Source organism: Coffea eugenioides, chromosome 1 (assembly GCF_003713205.1).
Source record: "Coffea eugenioides isolate CCC68of chromosome 1, Ceug_1.0, whole genome shotgun sequence".
Taxonomy (NCBI): Eukaryota; Viridiplantae; Streptophyta; class Magnoliopsida; order Gentianales; family Rubiaceae; genus Coffea; species Coffea eugenioides.
The window spans coordinates 4,852,397-4,863,734 of NC_040035.1; the positions used below are offsets into that span (position 1 = coordinate 4,852,397).

Genomic DNA, 11,338 nt, shown 5'->3' on the forward strand with positions numbered 1-11,338 from the left:
ATGGCATTTTCAATATTAGAACGTCCAATCTTATAGGGGACAGTAAACATACCTGGATCTCCGTATTTAGGCGGTAGTTTCTTTTGTAAAATCGCTGAAACGTTCTCACCTACCACAATTTATTCATCCCCCCTCAACTTCTTCTTGTTGATGCATAAGTTTTTCAAGAATTGAGCGTATTTTGGCACTTGTTTGATCGCGTCCAATAAAAGGACATTGATTGCCACCTTTCGAAACATCTCTAGAATCTCCTTTTCCTTATTTTGCTTCTTTGTCTTTTCCAACCTGCAAGAAAAAGGAGGTAAATTAGATTTAATAGGAGTTGAAGGAGTAAATTTTACCTTAGGATCTTCGCGAATACGCCCTTCTTCTTCAATCTCCTTTTCGATCTCTTCTTCACTTTTGCTCTTTAGGTTCGTGGCCTTAGACCCCTCCACTTCTTTGCCAGTCCTCAGTGTCATGACACTTACATTCTTGGGGTTTGCCTCGGGTTGCGATGACAATTTTCCAAAAACTTGGGACTCTAAACGATTAATTGCAGTTGCCATGTGACTTATTTGAGTCGCCAGATTTTTCATACCCAATCTAGTTTCCTGCTGGAATTGAGCAGTGTTCGTGACCAAGGATCTAGTTTCCTGCTGGAGCTGAGTAGTACTCGTGGCCAGACTCTTGACAATATCCTCCAAAGAGCCTCCTGAATTGGAGGACGAATGTTGAGGTTTTGGTTTCCATGGTTGCTGAAATCTTGGTGGACGATTTGAGAATGAATTCTATGGCCTGTTCCCATAGCTGAAGTTGGGGTGGTCTCTCCAATCCGGATTGTACGTGTTCAAGTATGGATCGTACTGCCTATGGGACATAGGCACGCCTCCAGCCATGTTTACTTGTTCAACCCCATTCTCTTGCAGAATAGGGCATGAGTCAGTGGGGTGGCCCACGTTTGTACAAATTTCACAAACCTTAGCTTGATGCACGTTCTCCACAGCTAATTGCCGAATAAAAGATGTTAGCTCCGATAGCTGCTGCTGAATGGATGACGTCTCTATCTCGTTAACCCTACGGGTAGGGTTACTCTCGCGGAAGCCAAACTGTTCAGAATTTTCTGCCATAACTTCAATAAGCAGCCATGCTTCTCTCGGTGTCTTATTTGCCAATGCTCCTTCACTTGCAGCGTCAATAATGCTTCTGTCAGATGACTGAAGCCCCTCATAGAAGTATTGTATCAATAGTTGTTCACTAATTTGATGCTGTGGGTATCTAGTGCACAACTTATTGAACCTTTCCCAATAATCATAGAGGGACTCCCCGGGATACTACTTAATACTGCATATCTCTTTTCTCAAACTCGCAGCCCGGGATGCAGGGAAGAATTTTTCCAAAAATTTCTTTTTCAGCTGGGCCCATGTCGTGATACTACCTACAGGTAGGTAGTATAACCAATCCTTTGCTGCATCCTTGAGGGAAAAAAGGGCTGCTCTAAGTTTGATCTGCTCTTCAGTAATCCCTGGAGGCTTCATACTAGAACATACCACATCGAACTCTTGAATGTGTTTATGGAGTTCCTCACCCGAAAGGCCATGGAACGTGGGTAAGAGGTGAATTAATCTTGACTTCAGTTCGAAAGAGGTATTCTCAGCTAGAGTTGGAAATGTAATGCACAAAGGCTGCTGGGTCAATTCCGGAGCAGTCAACTCCCTTAATGTTCTTGCATTCGCCATAGGGATGTCCTCTTAACCTAGGTCACTTGAATTAGCACCACTCGAATCTGTTGACTCAACCTCTAGATCCAGTCCCTGAGATGCAGTGCTAGATTGCTCCTCTCTGAGTTGTCTAGTCTCTTTCCTAGTTCGGCGCGCAGTCTTCTCTACTTTCGGGTCAAAAATCAATTCGGCTGTACAAGAAGAACGAGGCATAAACTAGAAAAATGCCAGACAAATCCAAAGAGAACAATTTAGAAAGAAACAAAATTAACTAAAACACCGTTCCCCGGCAGTGGCGTCAAAAATTGACAGGTATCGAGCCTGTGCAATAATAATTACTAAAAGTCCTAGTTACCACCACAATTAATTATAGAACAAATCCAAGTACTGGAGTAGGGACTCTAGGTGTGCAATGGGTTACTTGATTCACCCTATTCTCGAAGAGTTTGCTTGATCCGATATACCAGAATTGTCTATAAAAGTATTAAATTTGCGTACAATGACAAGTAGGGTCGATTTCACAGGGAACGGGTAGAAAGTTGTTTCTTTCCAAATCAATAGAATAAAATTGGGGGATAATTAATGGGATGAAAATAAAAATGAAATAAATAAAATTCAAAAGATAACTCCACAAGTACAATTTACTAAAAATAACAATTAATAGAATTCTACCCAAAGGATCAACTTTCCAGGCACGGTCCAATTAAGTGATCATCGATGCAAAGATATTTCATTCATTCGTCACTAGGTTGGTTATAGCTATCAACAAGCTTTGACAACCAGTTCTTCCTTACTTTTTCGACAGTCAAGGTACGACCATTGACTGCTTCTCTAATCAGAAAACAACCCTAGGTACGACCGTAAGAATTTAATTATCTAGTTGCATTAAAGTTAGAAGAACCCAACCCTAACTAATAAACATACTAAGAGGGTTTATTTAAACTAGATCTTACACGTTTCCCCTACATAAAGCCAATTATGGTGGTTGCCACTAATGTCAACTACACACAATTTAATTAACGTGGCAGTAGGCTATTAAATTAAATTAAATATCCGGCCGTTGATACTCAATTAATAAAATACCCATGAACAATTAATCCAGGAAACGCACGAATAGTAACGAATCGGAAGAAATAATGAAAATTCGATTAGGTCTCACAGATGTTATGGACCGCGCCTTCGTGTCGACCTTTGGGTAGAGGAGAAACCTAGCCGCTCTTCATCATATCAATCTCGCGTGATTTGATTGATTCCATCCACACAAACATCAAAGAATTGGGAACGATGAAGTAACGAAGAAAGCAAAAAGAAAAGTCTTGATTGTCTCTGGGTTTTTTTCTTTTTGTTCGTACTGAAGCAAAGTCAAGAAAAGCGAAAGTCTAATGGAAGTCGTACAAAAGCCAAAGCAGCGAGTAAATTCGTCTTACAGGGAAAACAAAACTAAAGCTAATCTAATTCATTTGACGTGAATCTGGCTTTTTAACCAATTCACCCAAAGTGGCCGCCGAAAAGAAAGCATGAAGCGTCCGTCTCTACTTCCTCTTGGAAAAAGGGTTTTAATCCCTTGCACCTCCACGGTCCACGTGAACCTAACTTCTTAATTGTTCTCCTGCTACTACTAATCTGGTGGGTCCGGCTTTTTGGTGTATCTCCTCAGTTTCTGGCGTCGACACACCATGAAATAAAGAGTCTTCTGGAAATTTGCCTCGTGAGAGCACTTTTTACACCAACCACCTACACTTTACGCAAATACCAAATATGAGCAAAATCTCAACACTGAGCACCGTAAGTAACCAAAATTATGTCCAAATAACAGCGCAAAAGATGCCCAATAGTCGCTCTATCACTCATCAGTATTAGAGTTGCATTTGTGTGATAACTTTGATTGCTGAATAAACAAGAACTTTTCAATTTTGAATTTTGCCTTTTTCTTTGTAAATTGGAAAATAAACCAACAGTTGGTGGATAAAATTTAGTGTCGTGTATCACATACCTGTACCCTACGACCAAATGGTGGATGAAAATGGCAATTTGCATTCGACCAAGCATATTTCCTGGACATATCCTTGGTCCCCCTCCAAAGATCAAGTTTGTCCAAGGCTTTGGTTTTCCCTGAAAGAAGTATATATCGAAGTTAAATAATTATATATGTCAATTAAAATTCATGTTTTCCAGGAAGATGCAAATGATATTTCTGCTTACATTCCACCTATCTGGATTGAAACTTAACGAATCTTCAAAATTTTTTGGATCAGCATGAACGTATCGTAGCCAGCTGATCACTTTCCATCCTTTAGGTTTTGTAACCTGTAAGAGTTTCATCAGTGTTTAATTAGCAGAAGGAGATAAGCTGTATGCGCCAAAGAATGCAAAGTTTACGCTTCTGAAAGAAATATATAGAATCACTTTTCCTTTTATTTGCTAAACTAAATGAATTAAAAAAAAAACAAAGAAATTTACTTTTACCTTTGTACTCAAAATCCTTTTTAGCTGTTCGGAAAAGAAATGGTGAAATATGGGCTAGTCTTATTGTTTCTTCCACAACCTACTTGCAAGTCACTCCCCGAAATATGAGTAAATTAAGACGATCAAGGCAATAGTAACTAGCTGCGAATTATGTCCTCAATGTACAATCACATCATCCACTATGTGGTCAAATAAGGATAAACTTTTTCTACATTGTCATTACATATACTAGCAAGTGAAGATGCATGTATATGTGTAAAATTGTATATTGAAAATCAAATTTTATATATGTATCATGTATTTAGAGCTAATGATATATTCACTATCATGATACAAAAGATTAAACTATATGATAAATAGTTGAACTGGATTTACTAAAATTTTTCCGATATGGCAAGATGCTTCAGCACAACCAATGTATCGAACAAAAATGATGAGTTGCACAAAAAGATACACAGGTAATTTAATAGTTTAATAGCATTGGTTTTTCGAGTTTAGTCATATAATCTTTGAATTGATATACCTTATTTGTGTACTGCAAGTTTACAATGTCATCGCGTGTGATGAAATCACCATTCCTACCAAGATTCTTGTGCTCCTCCTACAGTTAATTTGTTTTACAATCGTGAAGATGACAAACTTAATCAAGAATAACTGAAGAAATCTGTTTTTCAATGTCATAAATTAGCTTGTGTTGGGAAACCATACCTGTAGTCTTTTAAGTACATTTGGGTACTTTGCGAGATAATACACAGCCCACATAATTGAAAGGGAAGTGGATTCATAGCCAGCAATTATGAGGCCTACGATGTTGTCAAGCACCTCTGTATCTTGCAGTTGCTTACCATCGTCATCTTTTAGATGCAAGAGTTGATCCAACAAATCATACTCAGCTCTTGCAGCATCCCCTTCATACTTTCTCTTGTTTATTACATCTGTAAAAAATGTGTTGGCTTTCTTCCGACACTGTTGAATTAATGAGGGGATCCATCGATCAACGGCCTTGTTTATGTAGAATTGGGTATCTAAGTCTTGCTCACACAAGGAAATATGAAAAACTATGGACTTCCCAAGAGTGAAATTACTCAAGCGCTAAGGGTTAATTGCAAAAAACTCCCTTCAAGTTAGGGGTAACGGTCAACTACCATTAGTTAAAATTTCCATTTGAGAATATGGTATAGAATTCACTGGAGGGACTAATCTACAGTCTTCTTGTGTATTTTTATTTTCAATTTTTTTATATTACCGCTTTCAGTTTTCTTTTGCCTACTAAAAATAATTTATTCTTTTTCAAATCACTCACTCATTCTTTTATTTTTTATTTTTGCTTATATTAGAGGTGGTTTGCTATTTTTCATTTTTAGTAATTGCTTCATCATATGATTCTCTAATTGCTTAATCTGTCAAAGTTGCAAACTATAATTAACAATTGTGTTACCATGGAATAATTAATACCGGTAATTTTGTATTCAGATTTCACTCACTATGATTCGTCTTCAAACACTCAAAAAGACAATAAATTAATTTTTCTCTGAGTTTTGTGTTCGTTCAATCTCTTTTGGTTTCTTTCTCTGGGTTTGAAAATATATACAACTTTGAATTTGAAGTACACATAGTCACGTGATTAAATTAGGGAAGGACTAAATTCACACCCAAACATAATAAATCCACATCCTATATATTTGTTAGACATTTGATACCTTTGACTTTAAGCATTAATCAAAACTTTTTATAGTAATATCTTTTCTAAAGAAAAAAAAATTCACCCCCAATCTTTATATGAGTTTTATATACAGATTCCCATTTCTTGTTTATTTTGTTAAGAGCCCTTTTAACACTTACACATAACCAAAAGATGAATACTAATATGAAGTCAATATGAATATAAATTCCACCTTGAAAAATGCTTAGACTTTGATTTTATGAAATTGAAATATGTTGATATTCCTATTTACATCATTATTAGTAACTAAAAATCTTTTGATTGCTAAATTAAATTATAAATTATAAATTAATATTATGCATTTGTAAAATATTCGAAGATAATGCAAACATTTGTTTTTCCTCTTTTTTGCTATATAAATATATGTTTCTCAAAATTATAAAAGCATCAAATAAATTTAAAATTTAAAAGGTAAGGCTATATTTGTCCAATGAATATAGTACAAGGTGTGGATTTATTCCTATTAAATGATTCAAATGCATAATGATGAATCAATCTTTAAACTACAATAAAAACTTAAATACGTAATAAAATAAAAACCATGGTAAACGAAAAGAAAAATGAGATGCGTATAGAAGCATTCATAACCAGTAGTAAGGAAGTCGTGGCGTAAATGTCCATATGAAAAAAAAGAATATGAAAAAGAAATTTGTAATCAAACTAGTGCTAAAGAATGGAAAGTTAGTTGATGCACTCAACATAGGATGGTATAAAATACAAGTTGTCTTGTTAGTATATGGTATACCTCTTCCTCAAATATTAGAGTCGTTTTTTAGAAATTCAATTTAAATCTGTCCTTGCTAGTATATGGTATACCCATTGGGTCTGTTTTTTTAGAGTCGTTTTTTTAGTTATATCTGTTTGGATTGTAAGTTATTTGGGATTATTTGGGATATTTTTACTGTAGCACTTTTTGTGATGTGATGTATGTGAGATAAAAAGATATTGGGAAGATAAAAAAGTGTATTGGAAATTGTAAAAATGATGTAAGCAAATAAAATTGGGGAAATATGAAGCAATCCAAACAAACTGTATCATGAATGCTGACCTGGAGGGCATGATGATAAGCAGTTCCTGGAATATTAATTTGTGCACTTGTGACACCGTGCATGATACCCGCAAATAGGTGATCAAGTGTATCAAGATGGGGTCCTGGCTCCAACCCGCAAAAGTACTTCCCAATGTTCTCAAAAGTAACCTTAAAAGTATAGAAAGTGAAATAATGGAAATGACCTACTGAGGTTTCTTGTACGAAAACAGGCATCAAGAAAATTAGAAAATAGTAGATCAAGATTCTTCTGGATAAGTTAGTTTACCTTCTTAGCTTTATTGAATACGACTAATCTTCCTTCTTTTGACCATTGTTGCAGGGCTGCAACTATTCCTGGTTGGACCATGATGGCTATCCTACGGAGAGCATCAGGTTGATTGAGGGCCTTTACAACCAAGCCTCTAATCCTTGCATGCGATGATCCTTCAAGGGTGATGAGGAATTTGTTGCCTGTAATTTTAGTGCCAGGCCAACCCATTGCAAAGACTTGATCCGACTGCAGGATAGATTTGTTAGCTGATGGAGAGCATGCAATTATAGAGGGTGAACCGAAGAGATGGGTTTTGTACAATCCTTCTCCATCACCATATCTGAATAGATGATTGGTTATAAAGTAACAAGTTAATTAAAATTAACTCTACTCAAAAGCTGATGGAATGGATTTTGGTTTTGATTGTGAAGTCTTTCTGATTTACTTTTTAAACCAACAACTAATCTGCAGACCGCCGATTAGAAAAATGTCGATTCAATTCCCAAGTTAACGAGAACTTGCAGATTAGAGATGATGACGTGATGACAATGGCAATTTATCTAAATAGAAGAAGAAGATACAAGCTAGCTTGAGGTGAAAAAGTATTTGACAAAATGTTAAAACCAACCGTCAATGCCCAAAAACTCAAGGATGTGTTTATCGATTCGTCATTCTTCAGAAAATCTCTCTATACTAAAATTTGTTTTTTAACCAACTTTTTATTTCACATACAACACAAAAAAGGGCTACAATATTATTAAAAAAGAAATTCGAATCATCTTCGATCAAAACAGACTAGTAACTTTTTTTGGTATTGACTGTTAGTTTTAGCATAAGAATTAGCATTTCTACACTACAACAAAGTACAAAGTATAGGCTTTGAAACCATAAGGTCATATGTTTGAAGAAAAGAAAAGAAAAAAAAAGACATATCCTATTGATTATTCACGATAAAATGGACATCTCTTTGATTGCTATTTATCAACACATCCATTTCTTGTGTTCAAATATATAGAGATATAAAGTGGATTTGTTTCAGTTCATTTGAAATCTTAATCAATTCAATTACTTCATTGGTTAAGGATTACGTAAAACAAGAAAGTTTACAACAACAGAAGGAATTGGGGTAAAAAAAAAAAACAATGTCAAAGGTTTAGGGGTTAAATGTCAAATTTTTTTTTTTTAGTTTTTCTATTGTCATCCTACGATATCCCTCTGTTCTTCTTCTCTGCTGACTGGGGTGCAACACCGACAACATCATCTCCAGCAGCCGCCATGCTTGAGCTCTCAATCTCGTGCACAAAATTTTCAGTACACCATATTTTTTGGGCCCTCAAACCGCAAACGAGAAAAATCAAATTGAACTCCGATAATTTTTTTGGGGGGGTCATTTTTTTTAAAACAGCAAAATCAGTTTACTACCGTTCTTCACTCCATATGAATGGTTTGGAAAATACATTGATGTCCGATTAGGAAGGATTTGAAATATCACCAAATTTGAATGAACTTCAATTTAATTATTTTTAAGTCCGAAAGTTCCTCCATTTAATGATTTAACTGGTCAATTTCAAATCTCTATCTCTTCGATGTAACACATCAAATCCATATCCACCCAAGCCCATCGATCAAAACAGACCTAAAAGAATGTTGCAAAAGGATTTAAAATATCAAGTTGAAAAAACCATGACAGGCAAACGTGTAAATTTGGGCCTATGCATTTGGTAGCACGTTCATTAGCTTTGCAAACAAAATCAATAAATAAAATGGAACAATAATTATTTAACACTCAAGCGTGGAAAACGAAACTTACTTGTTTCTTTTATTGTTAATGAAATCATCAGGTCGTTTAACAACCCTAAAATACCAGAGAAAGTGAAGCATTTCTCTGACAAGTGGAAACCCCATGTTGCCAGCAGGAAGCTTTGTGTCCCAACCGGAACACCGGAATTTAACCGGTAGAACGAAGCAGAGATAACTCCACCACCACGTCGCCCACCCCACCACTGGTACAATTCTGACCAGCACTGCTATCCACGTTCCTGAGGTTATTTCCATCTTGGTGGCTTGTGTTTCTAACAGTTTATTTGCAAATATGGATCAACTCCCTATAGCCTTATATATAGCTCCCAGTCAAGAGTAGACCTATGTTTTCAGAACTGGACCGGATATCGACTTGGTCGAGCTCAGGGGTCAGGGGTCAATGGGTTCAACCGGGTTCGATAGGGGTTGAACCGGATAACGTCATAAATAAAATTTATTTAAAAATTAAAATATTATATGTAAAATACTTAATAACATGTTAATATTAATAAAGGTATATTCATATATATTTGATGTTTCAAATATATTTAATAAGAAAATATAAATAAATTAGAGCAATCAAGTAGCAATTTATATTATTTAATAAGCATTAACAAGTTTAGAATTAAAATTATGGACTTAATTGAAAAATAACACCAAACTTTAAGACAACATTTATAAAATATGAAATATTTGAGGTATGTTAATAATTTTTAACAACTCAAGGATCAAAACATCATATTAAAAATATTCTGACCTTTCAAAAAAAGTATAAAAAAAAAAAAAGAGAGAGACCGGGTTCATTTTTCTGGTCAAATCAGGTCAAAATCCGGTCAAACCCAAGTTTTGACCTGATTTGACCGAGTTTTTTATTTTCCGGTTTTTAGGATTAATTCGATCCGGTCCAAGTTTAAAAACAGAGGAGTAGACTAATGATTTTTCTCGCCGCTTTGTTTAAGTGCAGAAATAGTTTATTCACATTCAAGTGAATGGAATTGTGAGCGGCATTGTCATCTTTTGATCAGTGAAAGCAGCCTCGCACTAATTAATCTGAATTCTATAGAAAAGTGACACCAGCTAAAAAAAATCAACCCACGTGAACCTGTTCGGTGGACATTTGCCATTTGGTAGTGCAAGAAAATTAGGGACGAATTATTGTTTCACTAGAATTGTTGTGTCAGCATATAGATATTGGTCACTTGATGCTTTCAGTCACACTCATCATGTCAAGTCGAGTGACGGGTTCTAACCAACACTTTAAATTTTACCCTAATTTTTTCATTCATTGCAAGTATACAGGTTGTGGATCGTAATATTAGGGAGTAAGAATCGATTCCACGAGAATTACTTTCAACTACTAAAACTTTTAGCTCACTCTATTTTTTAAATTAATTAATTTTTAACTAAGTAAAATAACCATAATGTTAAAACAATGGAACAAAAAGGATTTACTTTTGAAAAAGGAAAAAAGACTGCAATTTCCATCAAAATTCATTGAAGCAGTTCACACAGAGGTGCAAAACTTCATCTAAGGAGTTTGAAAGGGCATCTTTTGAGAATACTGACCTCAAGTTTCAATTGAAAAACGGGTGGCGGATGATAAGTGTATATTTTACGTATTTTTAATGTGTTTTATTAGTTAGTTTTGGTGTGTTTTATTTACTTTTATAACTAATTAACTATGATTTTAGTGAAAATATGTATTTTGTGGTTTAAAGTATAAAAATTGCATTGCTGTGAATTTTTATGGTAAAAACTTCATGTTTTTATAGATTTAAGGATTCAATCATCAGATGGAGTGATTTGAGAAGATAATTGGATGATTGATAATGATTTGAAGTGATAAAAAGAAAACATGAAGTCCAAAACATTCAAAGGATGAAATGCAAGTTTTCAAGCTTTGACACCTTGTGGTATTTCGGCTATATCTTGAGTTACAAACATTGGATTGAGGTGATTCTTGAACCATTTTGAAGTAAGAGATAGATATACATTTGCCATGAAGACATCGAAATCCAGTTCAGTCATTTTCCTTATCATAAAATCGAAATATAGAAGTGCATTTTCTATGGTCGAAGCTGAAACAAGGTTCTGACCAGTTGAGGGTATTTTGGCCATTTGTTGGTACACAGAGCTCCAAATTGGATGATTCTTGATGGATTGGAAAGCTGACTTAAAGAGCTACAACTTTCATGTTTTACACAAGAGCTAGTTCAGCCTTCATCATTGAGAAAATATTAGTTGAAATTGGACAAAAAAAGGAGCAATGATGAATTCTACCTAGAAAGTACAAACTTGCACAAGCAATACGTGGGTAGGCAATAAGTGACCTAAGGTCGCATTTTCAA

At 35.2% G+C, this 11,338-nt stretch overlaps 1 protein-coding gene across 1 annotated transcript; it reads right to left on the minus strand.

Moving 5' to 3' along the window:
* Positions 1 to 770: 770 nt before the first annotated feature.
* Positions 771 to 8,467, minus strand: LOC113766091 (ent-kaurenoic acid oxidase 1-like). Its single transcript, XM_027310320.1, has 9 exons — positions 8,397 to 8,467; positions 7,206 to 7,530; positions 6,938 to 7,087; positions 4,875 to 5,132; positions 4,690 to 4,767; positions 3,903 to 4,007; positions 3,694 to 3,812; positions 1,422 to 1,518; positions 771 to 1,196 (listed from the first exon to the last, which is right to left on the minus strand). Exons 1-9 carry the CDS (start codon positions 8,465 to 8,467, stop codon positions 771 to 773), a joined length of 1,629 nt encoding a protein of 542 aa, XP_027166121.1.
* Between the last annotated feature and the right edge of the window lie 2,871 nt (positions 8,468 to 11,338).